The 22,730-nt window shown below is 42.9% G+C and overlaps 1 protein-coding gene across 2 annotated transcripts in view; it reads right to left on the reverse strand.

The window, feature by feature from the left end:
* Positions 1–493: 493 nt before the first annotated feature.
* Positions 494–22,730, reverse strand: part of Tek (TEK receptor tyrosine kinase) — a 97,349-nt gene continuing 75,112 nt past the window's right edge. The window contains exons 13-23 of one of the 2 annotated variants that reach the window (XM_038334959.2): positions 21,509–21,808; positions 19,095–19,246; positions 17,580–17,790; positions 15,636–15,746; positions 13,141–13,331; positions 12,484–12,597; positions 7,235–7,305; positions 6,389–6,429; positions 5,436–5,532; positions 2,211–2,310; positions 494–1,473 (exon numbers count right to left, since the gene is read on the reverse strand). In XM_038334959.2, coding sequence (XP_038190887.1) covers positions 1,399–1,473; positions 2,211–2,310; positions 5,436–5,532; positions 6,389–6,429; positions 7,235–7,305; positions 12,484–12,597; positions 13,141–13,331; positions 15,636–15,746; positions 17,580–17,790; positions 19,095–19,246; positions 21,509–21,808 — 1,463 coding nt within the window. In that variant the 3' untranslated portion in view covers positions 494–1,398. Of the gene's footprint in view, positions 1,474–2,210; positions 2,311–5,435; positions 5,533–6,388; positions 6,430–7,234; positions 7,306–12,483; positions 12,598–13,140; positions 13,332–15,635; positions 15,747–17,579; positions 17,791–19,091; positions 19,247–21,508; positions 21,809–22,730 lie in introns of both variants that reach the window. The other variant, XM_038334958.2, reaches the window with a different exon arrangement.

The following is a 22,730-nucleotide window of genomic DNA, read 5'->3' on the forward strand; positions in this document are numbered from 1 at the left end:
AACCATATTGAGTGAGGTAACCTAGGCCCAGAAAGACAAATATAATATGTGCTCCCTCAAAAGTTACTTTTAGACATAAAGCAAAGAAAAATAAGTCTACAGTCCACAACCCCAGAGAACCTAGACAATGAAGAGGACCCTAAAAAAGACATAGAGGGATCTATGTAGAAAGGAGAAAAAGACAAGTTCTCCTGAGTAAATTGGGAGTATGGGGGTCAATGGGATAGAGTAGAAGGGGAGAGGGAGGAAGAGAGGGAAGTGGAGAAAAATATATAGTACAATAAAAATAATAAAAAATCATTAAAACAGAATGCATTTGGAGGTATACTCCCTTAAGACAAGACAATGAATTAAGAGGTAGAGTTGTAGCACCTACTGGCCTTGTGTGTTTTGCATTCCTGTCCAGGGTCATAAACTCACTTACTCCATGCATCTTAAGACATCTTCTTAGAAATATATTTCCAATACCTATGAGATATATTCCTGGACAGGATGTGGGTAGATGAGACATTTATTCACCTACAGGAAGAACCAATGCAGCAAGTGGCTACTGCACCAACAGTAAATTCACAGATGATCAAAACTACAAACTTTTACAGTGTGCAATACATGTAGGGATACGTCAGTGTGCGATACATGTGGGAATAGTAACTCCATGTCACAAATGTCACACATCGTTCCTAAATTCCTAGTTTTACTCCTTAGAATATACAACAGATTATTAGAGAGACTAAAAGTCCCACCAATCAACATATTGACCTTGCTTATATCTCTAAATGTTCTTAGTCTCCTAAGGAAGTTTTCAGGTGGTAACAATTTGGAATAACTTGTGTGCTGTAGAAACACAGGACAAACTGTCACCTGACCAAATGAACTGGCTTCTGTAGGTGAGGGGCAAAATGGAGAGACCCTCTCTTCAGACTCCTGGGGAGTAACCCACATTCTTATATAATCTGTATGTTTCCCTCACGTTTCTTCCTGTGCTGTCAAGGGAATTGTTAGGCTTATTAACAGTATTGTATGTGTACACAGCAGAACCTTTTTTATAGCATTCAATTATAGAGGTAAATATAAAAAACACATCTAGGACAATAACAAATTCTGCGTTACAGTATCTGCACTCACACCTTCCTGTGCAATCCGTGTTTTTAGAAAAATATATTCTCTGAAACCACAAACAGGCATTCCGATCTCCGCACATTCTTCCTCCGAGCAGTATATACAGTCACGTTAGAGTCAGGTCCGCACGGGCTTTATGTTGAGGGTCCCAAACACATAGCACAATATGTACAGTTCTATGGCACATCTCTTGGCAGAGGGCTGCTCGCTTAGCACAGGTATCAAGGCGCTCTCACGCCAGCGAAGGGCAAACGGCAGCTGAAGATGAAGGGTTCTGCTCTAGGCTGCTTCTTCGGCAGAACAGTCGATTCCCGCGTAGGTAAACTTCTCATACAGTGTGGTATTCACATACGTCTGAAAAAATGAGAAAGGATCAGACCCACGCTGCACTGCTTCTGCCTCTGCCAGGGGCAGTTAGGTCAATGCCCTTTGGTTTATCTTTCATAGTTGGGGGGGACACCAGCTCTCAATCCCTCTGTGTAGTTGACAATGTTTTTTCTGAGTGTATCCCATGGCTTCTAAATAAGATTCCCTACACCCTGTAGCCGTAGTTTCTGAGTATCTTTAGTGTCTCATTGGCCTCTCCTGAAAAGATCAGCTGGTGTAGGCTTGTCCTCTGACTACACTTACTCTTCATCTCTCCTGGTAACCTAGACTTTTCTGTTGACCCCTAAAATGGTACAGGCAATCAATCACCTTTTAAAATGTTTCAATAGACTTTCTTACCCTCCAGACACTGTACTATAGGCTGACTTTGCTGTGTCTGTATTCTTGGCCAGATCACTTTACTTCTTTGTTTCTTCACTGATAAAACTAAAGGGCAGGCTACATGAATGAGATTCCTTCCAGCTCTAATAGACTATTTGCAGGTTGTATTTTAGTGTATGTGTGAATGACTGTATCTTACAGAGAAATCTTATTTCCCCCTAAATTCTATCTCCTCAAAATTAGGGAGTGTATCCATCATGCTGTAATGCCTAAGGCTCTTCTCAGAATAGCTTGTTGAGTTGTTCCAGTGATTTTTTAATAACAGATCACCTTGGATACATGAAAATTCCAGGGCAAGGGCATCTGCATCAAACTGTGCTCACCTTCCGCTCTTCTAACATCCTGTTTAAGGACACCAGTATTTGGGCAAAGGATGGTCTCTCATAAGGCTTCTCCCGCCAGCACTGTCTCATTAGGTCATACCTTTGAACATAAGGAATGAAAGATAGGATCAACTCCTACTGTGCTTCAGACACAGCTCTGCCTTAGCGTGGGGCAGGAGGGAAAGGAAAGTTAGTCACTGAGGGATGTATGGTCATGACGCTGACAGGCATAATCTCTTCAAAGAACCTCCCCTTTATTACATTTCATCTTCCTATTTTTATTTGCATTGATTATTTTGTGCATGTTTTCATTTATATTTTATTGATTTCAGCCCCTATTTTTATTATATGTTTCTAGATATGATTGCTCTTTTTTTTTTTTTTTTTTTTGGTTTTTCGAGACAGGGTTTCTCTGTGGCTTTGGAGCCTGTCCTGGAACTAGCTCTTGTAGACCAGGCTGGCCTTGAACTCACAGAGATCCGCCTGCCTCTGCCTCCCGAGTGCTGGGATTAAAGGCGTGCGCCACCACCGCCCGGCCGATTGCTCTTATTTTTACAAGGACTTCAGATACATTGTTATTAATCTTACATTTCTAAAGCTTTTTTGATATTGGCACTTACTGTTATAAATCTTCCTTTGTTGCCCACCTACATTGTGTCCCATAGACTTTTGCATATTGTGTTTTTATTTTCACTCAATTAAAAAAATTTTAAATTTCATTCTTGATTTCTTCCTTGGCCCAATTACCATTCAGAATTGTGTTGTTTAATTTCTGTAATCTCTGTTGTTTCAATTGCTGTTAATATCCGGCTTTATTCCATTGTGGTCAGATAGAACACAGAATGTGATTTTAATTTTCCTCTACTTGTAAGACTTGCCTTGTGTGCTAGTATGTGGCAGGTTTTCCAGAAAGTTGCATGGGCTGCTGAGAAGCATGTATATTCCTTAGTTTGTGTGGAATGTTCTGCAGGTATCTATTGGGTCTCTGACTTAAGATGTCTTTTATCTTCAGGATTTCTGAATGACCTGTCTACTGATGACAGAGAGGAATTGAAATCACCCACTCTCACTGTGTTGTGGTCCATTAGTGGTCTTAAGATCTAATAGTATTTCTTTTATGAGATCAGGTGCTCTTATGTTTGATGTATAAATGTTTAAGACTGTAACATTCTTCTGTACGTTTTCTTTAATGTGTCAGTTCTCAACCTGTGGGTTGCCACCGCTTTAGTGGCCAAATGACCCTTTCACAGAGGTTGTCTAAGACCATCAGAAAACACAGATATTTATATTAAGATTCATAATAGTGGCAGAATTAGAGTTATGAAGTGGCAACGAAATAGGTTTATGGTTGGGGTCACTGCAACATGAGGAACTGTATTAAAGGGTCACAGCAGTAGGAGAAGTGAGAACCACTGCTCTAATGAGAATGAGGTGTCGCTTTCTTAGAACTATTTTGGTTTTAAGAATATTTTGTTGGATATTAGAACAGTTATTCCTTCATGGTTCTTAGTTACATTTGCTTGAAATGATTTTTCATCACTTTAACCTAAAGTGGTATTTATTGTAGATGATGACTATTTTTTTAAGAATACAGCAAAATGATGGCATCTATTTAAGAAAATAAAGATTTTGAGTCTTTTTCTTTAATGTCTGAGCCATCACTTCAACCCCAGATGCTGTTTTTTAAATACAATCTGTTAATCTGTCTTTTTTATTAGGGGAATTGATACTGAAATATTAATTATTATTAAACAGTGTTTATTAGTTCCCCTTATTTTATTACTTTGTGGTGTTTTGTTATACCTATTTTGATTTAACATCTGGAATTTTTTTATTCTCTGTGTCTTCTTAGATATGTTTAAATCTTGTCTTCTAACATCCTCTGTAGGGAAAGCTTAGTCATAAAATTTTAAAATATTTTTATCATATAAAGCTTTCCTTTATCCTTCAATTTTCACTGACAGTTTTGCTTGCTGTAGTCTCTGCTAGTAACTCTGTTCTTTCATAACTTGTAGAACATCCATCTAAGCCCTTCTGGCTTTCATAGTCTCTATGGAAAACATCAGCTGTTATTCTGATGGGCCTTTCTATATACATGGATTGATCTTGCACTCTTACAGCTTCCAACATCCTTTTTTCCCTTTGCATTTAGTGTTTTGACTATCATACGACATAGGGAGTTTCCATGTTCTACTTGATGTTCTAAATGCCTTTTGTACCTGATAGGCATCTCTTTCTTAGATTTGTGGAGTTTCCTTCTTTGATTTTGTTGAAAATATTTTCTGTACCTTTGACTTGGGTTTCTTCTACTTCCAATGATTTAGTAGGCTCGGTCTTTTTACAGTATCGTATGTGTGTTCTAGTCCTCAGTTGTTTTTGTTTGTTTGTTTAAGATTTAACATGTTTTTGATTGAGTTATTTGATTCCTCTATCCTGTCTTCAAGACATGATAATTCTGTTTTCCACTTGATCCAATCATTGACTAGACTTTTCTCTGTACTTTCATTTGAATTCCTAAAATTTTCATTTTGGATTTTCTCCAAAGATTCTCATTTTATAAAAATACATTTTCATAGCCGAACTTTCATTTTTCATTCAACTGTGTTTTTACAACCTCTATTCCAGAATTTATTCACATCCTCTTGGAGTCCCTTGATCACTCATGTCTGTCCAGGGTGACCTACGTTTACTCCTCTTGTACCAGGGGAAGTAGTAGCATCTCCTTCTCTCTTAAAGTTTGCACAATGTCCTGCTTGTTCAACCTATGACCTAGTACTCTTGAAATCATGTCACTCAGGGATTTCTGCTGACTAGTTCTGGAACGGAAGCATCGTTAACATGAATTGATCTTCCTTGTGAAAATTAATCTCAAAAGAAGCAAGAGTGTGATCAAGCTTTTGCTTAATGGAGTAACTCTGAAATCTCTACTCCAACCTGAATAAAAAGTCTGCATGACTTTGTTCATGAACGATTTTGTGTATTTCATGCTCTTCCATCCTTGTCCTTCCTTCTCTCAGCCTTGTCGAGAGCAGTTCCGTCACAACTCTCCTAGATGTAAGTAGCAGGGACAACTGCTACTTACTGCCCATCACATAGTGGTCTTCCTAGCAGGAATCCCTTTTCACCTCGCTGAGATCTCAATACAGGTGTGTTAAAGTATCTAACGACTTCTCCATGTGACTCACATGGAGAAGGGAGGGAGAGCCTCAGCCCGGCCTGACTTACACCTCATCATCGCAGTTCAGAGGCTTCTCCAGCCTGTAGCCCTGGGGCAGCTTCTCGTAGAGCTCTGCACACGTCATGCCGCAGTAGGGGGTGCCTCCTGGAACACAGGAAGTAGGACGTGTGAGTCCCACAGACACAGAAAGCTGTGCTTTCTGCCCAATGCTAAGCAGGGAGGAGTAGGAAGATATAGAGAAGGTGATCACGCCATTGCCTCCCTCCACAACCCCACTGTGCAACAGGCTTAGGCTTATATCAGTAAACACCCACAACACTGCCACTCCGCCGGTGGACCCACCAAGGCTTCATTCCCAACAGTGCCGCTTCTCTTCCCTGAGTCTATGCAGAGCACATCACAGGTACCAATGACATATAAGTTCGTATTTACGCAAATCCTAGTTTATCAGCAATAGTTACTGTACAGCGTAAATTAGAAAAGCTATATATTTATCATGGAAAAACTTGGAATATAAACCCAATGAAGAGAAATTCTATAATATCGCTCATTACTTTTCAATATAGCACCTATGGTTTAAAAAATACTTATTTGTAAAACCAGTTTCATGTCATACATGAAGTGTTTGGTTTGGGGCATGTGCTTTATCCTGCACTACTAAATAGCCTTTGAGATGGGGTTTCTACAGACTACATAGTACCCATCTCCAGTTGTGAGGAACTGATTACAGCTCTCCGACATGTATGCACAGACAGAAACAATTTATAGTGAAGCTCACAGCCATGAGACCCTTCATGTTAAGTATGATGTCAACACACAGCTTTTAGAAAGAGAAGTGTGGGCAATTGTACTCATCTTCGGAAACACTTCTATTCACAGGTTCCACCTGGCAGCATTAGAAAAATTAAGTAGTGCTCGGTGGAATTAGGCTACGAGGAAGTTCTGGAGGGTTCACGCCCTTTGCACAGTGTTTCGACGACTGGGTAAATTAAATACTCACCTAAGCTGACAATCTCCCAGAGCAATACACCGTAGGACCATCTGCGGGAGGGACAGCATAAGACAAGTGATCAGCTAATAGGGTGACCTCAGGTCTCTGCCCCACAAGCCCTGGCAAGAAAGCTTTTATCAAAAGAGGAAATGCTAATAGTATACTGGTCTAGGGTGAGGCCGGGCACGCAGCATGAGCTCCTCTGGGTCAACAGTGGACTGCAATGAGAAAGACTCACGTCTCCCATCCCTTAGCCCAGGAAGCAGAGAATGCAAGAAGACCATGGATTCCACACCAGACAGCTGGGAGTTGCGTCCCTTCTCCCTGTCTGATGTTTAAATGGTCATTATGAACTACTGAACATGTGGAACCCCTAAGAAGAGTCTTCGAAAAGTGGGGAGACCCTAGTTATGTGCTTGTCTGCAGTGAGGACACAGTGAATGACAGGCTCATCCTCCCTCAGACCTCAGTAAGGCCTCCGGGACAGGCATCCCCACCCTCCTGGCTTCACTTTCTCCTCCTGCAAAGAGTGTCCAAGGCAAGGTGACTTGTCATGCAGGCTGCAGGAAGACACGGCCCTATTACTATAGAGCCAGGGAGTAGAATCATGGGGAGGCCCTATGCCCTTTCTCTCTTTAGAGGTCATGAATTTAGAGGTCATCACCTGAAGTCTGTATGTGATGGGTGAAGAATACCCTCAGACCTGACACCTGTAATTTTACAGCAGACCCAATCTGGGTCTTCATTTCCTTTGATTCTATTTCCTCCTCGGGGTACAGGCTGTCCCCGCTTCTCTGTAGAACTTCAATGTGTACTTTTCTAGAAAAACTCCCTAGCGGTAAGGCATGTACTTACACGTCACTGTTGGTTGTGTAGACACTGTAGTTCAGTGACTCAATTGCCATCCAGCGCACTGGGAGCCTTCCCTAGAGAGAACCAATGAGATATCACTTACGCGGGAAGGGCTTTGTGTTTACAATTCCAGACGTAAGGCCCAGCAAACCTGTGAAGAGTTGGTGTGAATTTCCAGCCACAGGCATGTTTTCAATTTCAAAGGCATGCAGATAATGTAAGCCTTACCCCAGGGAGTCTGACGTGGGCCAATCTATGTGAATGTGCACGTTTGATAGTCATTCAGCTATTCACCTGATTACCTCGTGGCTTTCAGGGGCACCCGCAGGTTTTTACATAGGGACAGGCACAGAAATGGAATATATAACTGTAATGTGAAAGGGGATAACGGGAACAAGGGGCGAGGGCTGAGCTGTAGAAACCACCTTAGGACAGGCCATGGATTTCTTTCCAGAGGCGAACATGTCTGGGCTCCCTTAGGCGTCTGATGATAGGGAAGGGAAATGTTTTAGGCCACAGGTAATAGATCATTCAGTGTCTTACTGTGTTCAGGCTGGGTGAAATGAGATAGAGCCTGGATACTGTGGACCTTTGGAGGCTTGTTGCTACTTCCATCAAATTCTCTGTGGTGTGGAAGCTTCTAACGCAACCCAATAATCATGGCTCACTATTAAGAGATCCGCTTCTCCCTTCTTCCCTCTCCCCTGTCCAGAGATATGCCCAAACTTTCAAGAGTGAACATCAGCCTATTAAATCAGAAGGCTCTGGGGATCTTCCACAACCCACCTCTGCAGGCATTCTCTCAAGGTGCCTTCTAGAGACCAGCTCCTCTCATCTCCAGGGTGGTTCTAAACAGTCCTCTCCCATTTCTTTGTGGAATGGCTGTGAGCCCCAAGGGAGAATTCTGTATTTTCGGCTCAGGTTTGAAAGGATCCTCCCATCTCCCTGCTCACTCAGTATTCTCTCTCACACTCACACTTCCCTTCTTTCTATGCCACCCTGAGCACACCTCCCACGGGGCTCCTCTAACTCGCTCTTGCATTGCAGCCACAGAATGGAAAGTACAGTCACACCAACTGCTTGCTCGTCCCGCCCCCCTCAACCCCACAGGCTTTGACTTCCTTACTGCCAAGGCTCCACATGTGCTTTCAGGTTTTCTGTATTTGGTTTCTTTGGGCCCTGTCCTCTTTTGCTGTCCCCATCCCCTTGTTTCAGCCCCTGCCCGGCGATAGCATCCTCTTCAGTGAACTCTCTACCTGATAGATCTCACCCTTTAACGACCTGTTCTCTATACAGAATGATTGTTCTAAATGACTCTTTTAAGTATGTGTATCTTTTTAACCTTAAAATACATTCTTTAGCATCCATGTCCCAAGATCACAAGTCCTTCCCTGAGTTTTACAAGCTTTGACTAGAATTCAAGGATCCTCAAGACATTATCCCTGCTGTCTCCTCCAACCTTGAACTTGAATCCCCATCCTCGCTGTATTATTTAATCCCCCAAAGTCAATACTCTTCTTTGACTCTAGACCCCTGTATCAGCCCTATCCTCTAGTTCATGCCGTTCATCTTCATATCCAGTATCCTCTCAACGTTCATTACGTCACTCAGGAGCTGACCTCCTCCAGGAAACCCTCCATGACTGCCCCTGGGGTTGGTTCAGGGAGCCGTCTCTGTGCTTCCACACACTTGTTCCTGTACCTGGGGCAATTCAACTGTTGTAATTGCTAAGTCTGTGTCTATCTGAGCACTTTGCCTGAAAGTATCGACTAAGTATCATTGTTACTTACTCGAACTGACTGTAATTATTATAAATGATCTCACAATACATCAGTGAGGTGATGCCTGTTGTCTGTTAATGATAGTGCAACATAAAACTGCTTAGTGCGGCTCATAGTAATGCTTTCAACACTACGATCGCTATGAGGGCTGAGAAAAAATAGTAGGCCCAGACAGATAAACACCTGGATCCTAGCTTTCAATTTTTAGATTTGTGTGTTTAATCTGGAGTGTCTGTGCAGGACAGGAAACTAAAACCGGCACATGCAAGTAGGGACAGGAAAGGACCTTCAAATAGGGAGCAGGGAGTAGAACCCATGTGATTATGGCAGTAGAAGGGAGGAAAAATAGAGAGTGTAAGGTATAAGCAAGGGTTGGGGTGAAGGGGACGGGATCAGGCTAACCAAAATAAAAATAGTTTTGGCAATATACTGTATTGTAGGCTAATTAAAAGTGTAATTCAAAAGGACTTGGAACAGAGCCACCCTACATGGGTAGACAATGCTCCCCCCCCAGAGGGCTTGGGTTATTAAATGAGAATCTTAGTACCAAGCATGGGATGCCTTCTTATGAGTTATTGGTCAGTGAGGTCCCGGACACTCCAAAATCAACATTGGCTATTGCCATTGTTCCTCCATAACTAAACTAAAAGACCCTATTGCTGAAGACACAGCACACTGGCTGTAGGACTTAGAGAAAGCTAGAACTGAGCAGAGAACTTCCCTAGTTTTCATAGTGCTGAAAGGGAACACAAAGGCTGCTAGGGGAGAAAAGGCGTCAATGGACTTACCCGGATATAGAACCTGCATTGCTATAACACTGACCTTTCAATAAGATACACTAATCAACGCGATAGTAACAGGACTGTGGGGGTGACTTTCTAACTGGATTTGAGTCTTAGGACAAAGGAGGGAATTATTTTTCGATACTGTAGACCTAGTCTATGTCTAGAAGGTAGGACTCAGAATCTATTTTTGAAAGTTTTGCTGATGATTGTAAGGTTCAAACCACTGATTTCGAAATTGCACCTGAAAAAGCAGCCATTTTGCTGTGGGGCGGCATCTTGCTGCCCACCGTCTAGTTTTTTCCTTTCCAACCCTTCCTTCCCTGCAACCATCTTGCCTTCTGTTCCCAGTCTGTGTTGCTGCTAAGCACTTTACCCTGCCTCTGGGAGACTGAATTCAGTCCTGACTGCTCTGCCCGAGCAGCATCCTTTCCTCCTGAGCCCTGAGAGAAACTTTTGCTTTTATGAGATGTCAAGCCAAAGAGTACCTTCACTGAGGATCTGAGAAAGGCATCCAAATGGCATTTCAGGACATGAAACTAAACATCACCCAACACATACCCTCCCAAGCCCTCAGCTGGGATTACAAACGACCAAATGCCAGAGTGAGGCCAGGAAGGTGATTCTGCGGACTAGGGTGAAGAGCTGGGGAGCTGGACTATGTGGGCAAGTGACAGCTCCCCCTTCTTTAAGGAGAAACACTGCACTGAATGGGGCACCATCTCCCGGGACCAGGAACGAAGGGCTTTTCCAGAAGCTTGTTCTCAGGGAGCCACCTGCATCTCCTGAGGGTGCTGATGCAAGACTAAAGGGCCATGCGGGGACACGTAAGGCTCCGCTATACACACTCCTCAAGAATCAGGAATAGAAGATTAGAAATGATGACGACATCTAAGCTTATAACTATATAGACGTAGGAATAAATAGCACAGGGGTCATTTATAAAAAATGTATCAAAGTGATATGTCAAAGTGACTACTTAGGGATACTTCCTTTTTAGAAAGGATTCAGTATTTTCTGCTCTGTCAGTAACTGAAACAAGTGTTTTGCAAAGAAAGGGAAGCATGTTTAGGATGATGCAGAGTCCTGAGCCTTGTTAAGAGGCCAGAGGCACAGACTCAAAGACCTTCTCGTGACAAGTGGGGATGTCCCAGAAAAACTGAGTCCTAGAGATGATCAGCAGAGCCGGGAGAGACAAAGCCAAGCCACTGGAGACGACTGCCAGAATGGTGGCCACGCAGGGCTTGCCCCTGCACTACCCACCCATGTTCTGCCCACCTAGGGAATGTACCATCAGTGTGATGGTGTTATGGGACATGGCATTCAGGGCTTTTTTATTCTTGAGTGGGTAACAAAGGATGATCAATCTGACTTCTCTCAGCTTCAAATACTACATGTTCCATTCTGCTCGGATCTTGTATTCGAATGTAAAATCTTGTTTGGTAGAGCGAGTATCACAAGGAAAGAGTGCTTTAATTAGCTTTGATTTGGGCTGATTGGATGTATCTTTTACTGAGAGGACAATCATAAACAGGCCTTTATAAGTTACAGCGTCTCTAGAGGGTCTTCTTGTGACAGCATACTTCCCTTATTTGTTCCACAGGTTTTCATTTCCCTGCCCTGTTTGCGATTCAGGCTTGGGGACTGGCAGCTCATCAGGTCTAGACTGGATACAGACAGAACAACCTGACCATGAGGCTTAAACATTCCATTGCATGGCTAACCATGACGAAGCCTCTTTATTTGAGAAAAGAGGACACGATAGAGGAATGGGCAGGAAGGAGAGGGTAAAGGCTTCTTCTTCAGTCACCTGCTTCCCAGGTACCCTGGAGATATACGAGTAGCCTTTGAGACACATGACGTGGCCGGTGATCAGTAAATTATCGTGATAGATGAGAGATTTTTAAAAAACTGAAAGGTTGCTATCAAGCACTATAGTAGGAAATCTCTAGGTTCCTTATAACTCCAGTGAGTAATGAACACCCATCCACTGCTTGCAACAAGCTGCCAGATCAAAGCAAGCCAATAGCAGGGCTTTACCCAGGCCACACAGCTTAGCGCAAAGTGACGACAGTGAGTACAGCTATTAGTCCCCAGCTCAGCCGTATCCTCAGTGCCGGTCACCCAGAGCCGCTCTGACATGACCACAGGCTCAACCAAAGAAACAAAGGCTTACACATCTCCTGACAGGTAAGTGTAGTTATTACTTTCATTCCAAAAGCCATGTCACCTTAGAGAAGGACAATTTTCTGCCCTGTCCAGTAAAAAGGACAGGAAACGAAGTCCTAGGTACTTGACTCTCTTTCTTGGGATGTCCACCCTGCCCTCTAGGGTGTATCTTTCACTTGTACACATTAAATATGTAACCTTTTCCCTCCTTCTCTTCCATTTCCTTCCTCCAACCCTTTCACCCTAACATGCAGGGCCCCACCCATCTCTTTAATTTAATGAGTTGTCCTTGGGTTCCATTCTGGGTCCACTTTAAAATTATTTTATCAACAAAACCAAGAGCCTCTTAAGAGAATTAATTGTGTATGTCCTCAGTGACAACAGTGTCATGTTAGGAACCCAAATCTGAAAGAATGCTGAAGGGGCCTCACAATACCCATGGGGACACTGCCAGATGCATCAGTCGCCACAGCAATGATATTCTAGGGGGACACAGAGGTCCTCTGTGTTCAGAACTCACCATCGTCTTCTTCACATAGACCTCTTGACCTCGTGACAATCCAAAATCTGCTATCTTGGCTATGTAGTTCTCACCAACTAAAATGTTTCTGGCAGCCAGGTCCCTGTGGATAAACTAAAATTTCAAAAGATCATGTATCTTCAGAATAATGCTTGGTGTAGTCTTCATTTTGTTAGCAGAATGTTCTGGGTCAAGGACTTAGAGAGATGCACAAGAAACGACAGCATGAAAAGGCCTTTAAAAGGTCTTCAGAATCCAAGTCCCTTAAAGTATCCAGGTCCCTCCGCAACTCCAAAACAGTAGATTCTGCCGAGAGACTCCTCACATTGTGTAAGAATCATTTTATAAGTGGGAGGAAGAACGGGGCTTTGCACAGCAATTAGAGCCTCTGTGGTTTGGTATTATTTAGTGGCAAACCTCAGTATGAAAAGGTCAGGGCACCTCACTAAACACAAGGTTTTAAAGCCCTTAGAGAAATATGCCATCAGTATTGGGAATTGGAGTCTTTCTATGCATGTGGAAAGTATCAGTTTCTTAACTCAGAGAGACTGAGAAGGAACCAGAGAAGAAAGGTAATGGAAAACTATCTAGACACATGGGAGCCCTCCAGAGAGAACTCCACAGAAAGGTGCCCGAAGCAAGGTTCTTAGGACAAACCTGTTTTTGGCTCAAGTAGTCCATCCCTCGGGCCACATCGGCAGCAAAATGAAGAAGCTGCTGGGAGGACAGCGTGGAAGCCGTGCTGTTGGCGATGGCAAAGGCAGGGTCTGTCTCTAGCACCCTGCTCTTCCGCAGGAAGTCCAGGAGGTTACCGTGCGGGGCATACTCAATAGCTAGGTACAAGTAGCCTGCAGGCAAGGGTTGAGAGACAGTCATCTTATACTGACTGAACAGCAATGGAATCTTTACGATGTGTTACGGTATTGGGGATTGGCTAGCAAACTCCATTCTGATCGAGAGAGACATATCAAGTAATGATGTTAGGGACAGGAGGGCGATGGGGGAGACTGCCCCACAGCTGTCTAAAGGACCAGCCCTGAACTCAGTCTCCCCCCCACCACTCCTCTGTTGCTACAAATGTGAACTCTCATGCTGTTCCTGAAATGCTTCCACCAACTCCTTAACACTGGGGTAGGGAACCCAAGGCATTCTTCTCCCCAGGGTACATTCGTCATAGTGCCATTAACTTCATTCAAGATTCATCAAGAAGCTAACATAGGCCGGGAACATCATCTGGTCTGTATCGCCAGCAGCAGTGGACCAACGGCTAAATGTCTAGAGAGGAAGGAGCCACAGCACATAACTTTCTCCTCTGCCTTCTCTTCCCATGAAAATTGCACTAAGTGACTAAGTGCCCCTTAGGCAAATGCCTGGCAGGGATATAGTCTTTAAATTATATTTTGGGATCTAGTCTTTAAATTGTGTTTTGCTTATACAATCAGAAAGCTTGAATTTAGGAGAATAAAGCAAAACAACAGAGTTCCTAGAGAAAGCCTGTCTCATTGTTTTTCCTAATCGTTTCCTTGTTGCTAAAAAGCAGTAAAAGTGAATGATTTTCTTGCTTTGAAGGATATTCGTGTACACGTGCACATGTGTGTGCACGCACTAGAGCCCAAGCCATCATTTTGAAACATCAAGTGGATTTGAACTTAAAGATATTTTTAAGAAACTGAAATTCGTCCCACCTTTCCTGCCAGGAAATTAAAGAAAGACAGAAAAGTTTTCCCACGTGAACCCCATTATACCATGAAGAAAGGAAAATCATGAGTGTGCTTTCTTTTCTTAAGATACAAGCAATTATGTGATAAAAACAAAATTTTAAGACCCATTTCAGTTACTGTCTGATTTTTATTTTAATCTTATGCATATGTGTGCCTGATTGGGAGCATTATGTACACCATACAGGAGTAGGTATCCATGGAGACCAACAGAGGCCATTAGAATCCCTCTGGAACTGGAGCTACAGGTGGTTCTAAGAGCTACCATGTGGGTGTGGGAAACAAACCCAAGTCTTCAGCAAGGGCAGCAAGTGCTCTTAACCATTGAGCCATTTCTCCAGCCCTGGACTTTTTTTTTTTTAAAGTACTGCTGTCCCACACCAACTATTGTTTCCAGGAAATAACTCAAAAACAAATGTCACTACTTCATTATTTAATCTAACGGACGTGATCTGGCTTTCAGAATTACACCCTTATTGGATCGTAGGATGATATATTGCTTAAAACACCCATATTTTTAGATTAAGAAATCAAGGAAATAGAAGTCATCTCTTTTGTATTGTAGATGTTTTTGCCGAGAAAGTCAGCAAAAGGTTGTCAGGTTTATAAATAAGCGCAGCATGGAGCTTTTCTATTTTGTAGGAGCAAACTTTTCCATGAGGAATTTTGTTGAGACGCAGACTGGGAACTACAAACCCATGAAGCATGACGGTAGAGGCAAACTCCTAAAAAACGTTTTGCCTGTGCACCCCCTTCTCAGCTGATTACATACATTACAGCAGCAAACGTTGGACTCATCCCGATTCCTAGGTTTGAAACTGTGGGAACACCGAGCAGTTGTAAAGCTACAATATAGCTGAAATAAAAATGCTTCAGCTAAAGCCCAGACTGTCACATATGAACTTGACGTCATCTTTAACCTAAGCATTATCGGTGCTTCACATCACCACGCTTTGCTGATATCGGTGCCTTCAAAACTCAGAACACCAATTTTTCAGTGTTGGAAGAGTTAGCCTGGGTTACAGAGTGAGTTCCGTGCCAACCTGGGCTATGGTGAGGCTCTAACTCAAAGCAAAAAAATAAAAATAAAAAAATTCAATTCACAGGAGCCAATGCACTCTGCTGTTTCTGATCCTAAAGGAAGACTTCCTGCGTTTGTCTAGTAATAATTCCAATTTTTAAATACTCCCTTGGTTAGTAAGGATAAGGGTGAGAAGAAGCCGTGTGTGTCTTGTCTATTCATAGCTAAGCCAACTCAGCTACCTAATGATTTAGCCTCAGCAGCACCCCCTAACCAAGGGACTAGATAGATATTCAGCTTGAAACTGTAGCTTTAAAATAAGCAACGTTCTCAAGATTATTATCTTTCCTCCTTTTGTTACAGAATGTTCCTATCTTATCTTTTCAAATCTGCCAGGGGTGGGAGCATCTTACCTCGGTGTTCGCACGCTCCCAAGAGATTGATGATGTTTGGATGGTGTCCGAGTTTACAGAGAACCTCCAGTTCTCCCGCGAAGTCCCTGTGATCATCTTTGGAGGCATATTCTGGAAAGGAAGACAAGGGTTGTAATGTCACTACATGGCACCTTTCCAAAGGGAACTGTCTTGTCTTGGACCCTGGGACTGCTGGATCAGTCACCATCAGAGGTTTGGTAAACTCTGTCTAAAGCAGAGTTTCCCAGACTCACTAAGGGTGACTGGACCAGTACGAGTTACTGGGAGCTATTTTGAGCATGGGAGGATGTTCAGTGGCATCCCTGGCCTTCACTTGCTAGATACCAGCAATCCAATGGAAGATGTATCCACAAACTAACCCATGTCCCCTCCCATGCAAAACCAGCCCTGATGAGCACTACCGCTCTCGTGAGGACATATTCTAAGATTGCTGAAGAGTCAGGAAATTGAGCTGCAGCTTTTCGACTCTTCCTGTCCTGTCTCTTCTGTAGCACTTGGTGAGAAGAACTATCAGGTTTGGACCGGAGGAAAGACTGTTGGTTAATGCCGAGCTGACAGGTCAGCTTTGCTGGCTTTTGAACAGGAGCACGATCAGGGGAGGGGTGCTGGTGGATGTGTGTGGACCAGAACAGGCTTAGAGAGTGTTCCAACCGATCAGGTGGGTCAGAAGCTTCTGTAATAGGGATGGACCGGACATCCCAGGCCCACTGCCCTGCTCCTATCACAGGACCCTCACAGTGTAGCTTTGGTCTCGAGAGCCAACGCCTCTTAAAAATCAGCATATTGTCAGTGGCTGATCTAGAATGTATTGCTCCACCTGTGAAAATTTTCTGCAGTGGCGCACAGTTAAGCTGCTCTACTTTTTCACAGTACATGAAATAAGAAAAACAAAAAACAGGTTCAGGCAGGACGCCAATAAAAGCCGACTTCCTAAGTCTGTATTCCAAATCCCCTCCCTCCTTACTGTTTTCAGTGTTCCCTAAACGTGCTGTGATCAAAGCAGAACAGAAAAAGGATCTATGGCTAATAAGCAAAGTGTTTGTTTGTGTGTGTTTATTTTAAAAAATATCACTGCTCATGCATATACATTAGAGCTAGGAGAATTGCCCTGAATTTTAGGTCAGTTACAGACGAGTTTCGGGTCAGTCTGGGATACAGTGAGACCAGTCTCAAAGCAAGAGAGGGAGAAAGGAGAGAGAGAGAGAGAGAGAGAGAGAGAGAGAGAGAGAGAGAGAGAGAGAGAGAGAGAGAGAGAGAGAGAGAGAGAGAGAGAGAGAGAGAGAGAGAATAAGAGAGAAATAAAGAGACCCATGGACAGAGAGAAACTATCTCTAAGTTTAGATAATACTTTGATTTAGTTCCTGGTGCCTTAATCCTACATGGCACGCAGCAGATTTAAAGTCAGTCCTCACTGTTCAGTAGTATGGTCAAAAAACCATGAAAACCCACAGAATCAGCCTCACATAGAAACATAGATGCAAATTCTCTAACCTTGTCCAGACTTACAAATCAAAAACTGAGACTATACAAGGGAGATGGGGTGGGGGCTGGGCATGAGTCTGTCTTTGAGCAAGTCGTCTAGGTAATTCGGATGCACACTCAATTTCAAGAATGAGTCTTGTGAGAAATGACGACACTTCCCCCAAAGAAGCAGCAAGTGGCAGAACACCCGCATTCCCAAATCTCCAGGAACCAATCTATTGGTATTTGAGTGGCTCCTACCTCTGTCCTTCACATCCACATCCTGATCTACCACAGGCTTCACCATAAAGGAAACACCACCTTTGAAGGGGCGTGCATCTGCACACACAACAACCACATCTGCAACCTCTGGGCTGAATACTATATGGCCACAAAGGGAAGATCTCAACAGGAAATGGCTGTCTCCCTCCCCAGGGAAAGGCTGTCTTCCAACCCACCCACCTTTCATTCTCTTGATGGCAGCGTCCATCCGTAAGCCATCCTTCTTGATGCGTGCCTTCAGAACCTGGCCAAAGTTGCCCTCTCCGATGACATCTTGAAACTTGATGTCATTCCAGTCAAGCACAGGATAAATTGTGGGATCCGGATTGTTTTTGGCCTTCCTGTTTAGGGCCAGAGTTCCTGAGTTGAACTGCACAGCTGGTTCTTCTCTCTGGGAAAAAAAATATATATATATATATATTTATCATTTTTGTGTCAGGCCATTTGTTATCCTAAAGTGCACAAGATCATCTGGTTTGTATCTACACAGGTGGAAAATAAATAAATTCTACAACAGGAATGCAGATAGTTTTCACCTTGCAAGCCCATGCCAACGAAATTGTGGCCTATAGTGCTGCATGTGCCTTGCCCATTAGCAGTGCCTTAAAGCTGAAGAAGGAGAGAGGACAGCCTGAATGACATGTTTGCATCCCACCCTGCTGTACAGAGATCAGTTTGTAGTTCTAGTGGAAAAGTAACTCATGGCGGTCCCAGGGCATGCCTCACTGAGGCCCTTCCTAACACCATCTTGCGCCTAGTCTCTCCTTGCTACTATCCCATGCTCTTTCATCCAAGTCTGAATTCTAGAGCCTACTGTAGCCCAGAATGACTGGTGCTTACGGCAAAATCCAGCACACCTCTTGTTCTCCTGAACTCAAGTGGCAACTAGCAGACTCTTGACCAATCACTGACACCATGACAAGCTTCAGCGTATCCCCCAGCCCCCGCCCCCATCCTTTCTCTCCAGTAATAGCCAGAGTCGAACCAGCTCTGGCATGGACTCAGACACTGAAGTCCCTCCGTCCTCCATAGAAGAGAATCTTGAGGACTCACACACATGAGTTAGGTTTCACCAGAAGCACAGCATTGTGCTCGGTGTTTCATATACAAAGTTGGCAACATTGGGCACAAATGTATTCTCCAGACCTTGAAGCTATAAGCTTCAGAAATGCCCAGCTTTTGGTATTCCAAAATTACTGCTGGTCAAGTGCAATATCATGTGCCACAAATTCCAACCACAGATTGTTCATAGGAAAAGAAGTATATTCATACACAACTCTTACACATAGCAGAGGGTGATGGCATCGAGGGAGAGCTGAGAAATAGGAAATAGGAACTAAGAATGGGAAAATGTGTGGGAAATCATTTAATGCCACACATAATTAGAAAATAAACTATTATGTTGTGGTCTGGTTATCCTCATGTCCTTTATCAAAAAAAAAATGAGCAGTCCATTCTACTGAAATATTCTCTCAGGCAACTGACTTATCACATTTTGAGGAGGAATACTGTTTTAGTTTCAGCCCTCTGTGAAGTTATCAAGCCTGTCTTTTTCACTCGCAAACTCATCTGGTATGAATAAGAAATTCCAGTCATTTGCCTCCCATTGTAGATGGAAGAAAAACTTCTAAAGCAAAGGTCTCCCTCTGGGTAAGCCTGTGTTTATTAACTAGGAAAAAGATGAGATACTACCACGTTCTGGAAGGCCTGAGCCATTCTCCTTTGGACATTTGCTCTCTTCAGTTGCAGCATGATCAGAAAGGCCAAGAGCACCGTGAGGCAGGTCATTCCAGCCGACCCAAGGATGGCTATGAGCAGCATCTTCCCCCCTCCAAAGTCTGTGGATGCTGTGCAGGAGAGCAGAAGGGAAGCAGCTGAGTTAGATTAGGTGATGGGCCAAGACCATCTGCTGGGAAAGACAGTGCAATGGGAACATAACCACCCAGCCTGCCTGGTTCCTACGTTACACTCAGTTATTCCTAAACTCAGAAGGAATGGGTCTAACCCACATGGTTGTGACAAGATCTCTAGGATTGACAAATATGCTTTCAAAATGGCCTCCAGTTGATGCCATTTGTTATACTTTGCTTCCAAGTAGGGACCCACATGGATGAACATTATTTAGTTAACTAGTGGTTTAATTTTTAGTGATTTGTAGCTCAGTTTCCCTAGAAACTCTTTAATGTCCTGATGCCAACAGCATAGAGCCCATAAGATATGAGTGGTGCGGGAGAATTGTCTATATTCTGTCAATCATGTTTTAAATAAACATTGATTGGCCAGGCAGGAAGTATAGGTGGATCAACCAGACAGGAAGTAGAGGTGGGGTGATGAGAACAGGAGTATTCTGGGAAGAAGGAAGCTCTTTTGCACTCCTGCCCAGACGACCAAAAAAAGCAGGATGAGTCCTACCCAGCTGAGAAAGGTACCGAGCCATGTGGCAAACATAAATAAGAATAATGGGTTAATATAAGCCACAAGAGCTAATAAGAAGACTGAGCTAATGGGCCAATCAGTTTATAATCTTATGGAGATCTCTGTGTGATTTTCTTTGGGGCTTGCCAGCTGTGGGATATTGGGTGGGACAGAAACCCCAACAAGCTGGCCCTCATGTTACATATGATGTCTCTTTTATGTATTTTCCCCTGTTTTAAAGAGTGGGTGGAGAGAACTTGGTGATTATTGAAGGCAGGAGTTAGGAAAGAACAATAAGGGAAAAAAATAAAGCTTTACATTTAGGGTTTATGTCAAAATAATCCATTTATGACTGTTTCAAAACCTTCTACATCTTTCCTTTATATCCCAATGAGATTAAACTCAGTAGGTTTTAACTAATCAAGACACAGATTAAAATACCATTTTTTTGAGACAGGGTTTTTCTGTGTTGCCCTGGATGTCCTGTAACTTGCTTTGTAGACCAGGCTGGCCTAGAACTCATGGAGACATGTCTGTCTCTGCCTCCCAAGTATGGGGATTAAAGGTGTGTACCACCACCATCCATGATCTCATTTCTTAAAAGTGTTCTATATGCATCTATCTTTCCTTCTATGTATTGATCATAGAAGCATCAAGAGTGGTGAGGGGGGTTGTTTTGATGTGTTTTGGTTTAAAATTTTCACATTGTTTTTTATATACAATGAATCTATATGTGTTTTATACCAAACTACAATACTTATAAAAATGAAGAACTGATAAAGAATGCAATTTGAGAACTACAATTTCCATGCATAATTTGGCAGATACATCATTCCTTGGATTTTTCAAAAATATTCCAGAATCATCAATGAATATATAGTTTCTTTTATTGCATTTTAAAATCACATATGACCCTGATCACAGAATGAAGAACTATCATATCTTCTGTAAAAGTAAACTGTGGTCCAAATTATACATTTGCACAATTGCCTTTTCCTCTGATATCTCTAACTACATTCCTTTGCATGAATATGTCACTGAAGAGTGCCACATGGCACCATTTGCACAGATGAGAAATCTGTCTTCATGCTGTGGCTATATCGATGTTGGGGCCCTGGAACATGCAATTATATTCAACATGTTTTACCAGCTGCAAGCAATGGGCATAGTGCACCTGGCATTATGGAATCATGCATCTCAGAGAGCTACAGTACAAATAGTGAAGTTTAGTTAGCATGCATTTAGTACCTACAACCATTTTAGATTTAGATTACACAAGAAAGGGAGAAAAACTCAGAATAGCATATTGTCATTGAAAAAGAAGAATTCATCTTAAAAAAAATGAAAGGCAGGGAACCTCCCCTCCCACTGAAGTATCTACACAGCTGCTTCCCATCATCAGTTTCTATGTACCTCTCTGTCCGCAAAATTGAAATTTATATTATTCACATTTTTCTTAGACTGTTGAATAGGATGTACTTTGAGGCTAATTAATTCTAAGTTTAATAATAGAAAATGGATCAGTAAAGAGCCTTCTCAAGAAATTTTGATTTTCAGGATTTATATAGTGATGATAAAGTTTACTAGGACAAATGAATGACAACCCATGACAGCTCTATGGAGCAAATATCTCAAGACAGGATTCTCTGATGCTTTCCAAAAGTGCCCTATGGGGATATCAGTCTTCTACCAACCTTGGGATTGTGGAAGCGTCATCAGTTCATGAGAAAAGGTTGGGTTGCTTGATCCTATGTTGTTCTCAGCAAAAATATCCACCTGGTATGCAGTCTCTGGCTCTAGGCCCTTGAGCTGGTACTGAGTGATGGTGACATTCTTGATCTTCACGTCAATGTGCTGGTCTTCGTTTTTGCCCTGGACCTTATAGCGGATGATAACAGAGGAGATAGAATAGCCATCCACTATAGTCCAAGAAATCAGAGCTGTGGAGTCAGTGATGTTGGATATCCTGATGTTTTCTGGTTGAGGGGGAAGAACTGGAAATTTAAGAAAAAGAATTTACTTGAAACCTCCTGCCACCTCATAGACAAATACGCTTATGAGAGAGGACTTATGTCAGCCCGTTTACTACCATCCACCGCCATGAACAGAAGCAGCACTTCCTCAGGGCTGACTCCAGTCCACTGGCTGGAGTGTGACTTCTGTAGATGTGAGAGACTGGCCCAGAGATGACGATAATTGTATATATATCACGTGTTTGTCTCCTTCCAGGAAAGGAAGGCTTGGGGAATGCTGTTGCTTCCCTTACCTATCCACAGTGTTCTTGATTCTGGAGGAAATGAAAAGACTAGGAAGGCTAACATTTATATGGTGCTTAAAATATGCCACATATTCCTCTAATTGGTCCAGGTTTTGACTCATTTTCTCTTCCTTACTGTAAGGACTGAGACACAGAGAGATCTGGGACTCAGTCAGGGTCACACCACTGTTAGAGAAAAGATGCAAGATTCATCTCTGGTAGTTTCGCCCCAGATTCCATTGTCTTACCAACAGTGTTGCATGTTTCTCTTTACCCCAAACACAGTCACAGATAGTATGCACACTAGCGTATGTGCAAGAAATTGTGCTAAGCCCTTGTAGACAAGACTGCAGAGATTTGAGGAAAGCGATACCACATTCCATTCAGGGATCCAGACAGGGTTGGAAAAACATGTTCTGAGGTTCCTAAGAACCATCCCTGCAGTCTCCCTGAGACACCCGCCAAGCAACCTTATATAAACCACCGTGGGCTTTTAAGATCCGTAAACTAACCCTGGCTGACAACAACCTCAAGTGATGTCAACACAGGGAGGGGACATGGAGGTGGACAGAGGCGGTGTTTTTATCCTCCTGGGCCCAGTACACACTCCCTAGGTTCTTTCAGATGAACTCCACACGTGATATTCACTTCTGGACATG

The sequence above is a fragment of the Arvicola amphibius genome, chromosome 6 (genome assembly GCF_903992535.2).
Source record: "Arvicola amphibius chromosome 6, mArvAmp1.2, whole genome shotgun sequence".
Lineage (NCBI taxonomy): Eukaryota > Metazoa > Chordata > Mammalia > Rodentia > Cricetidae > Arvicola > Arvicola amphibius.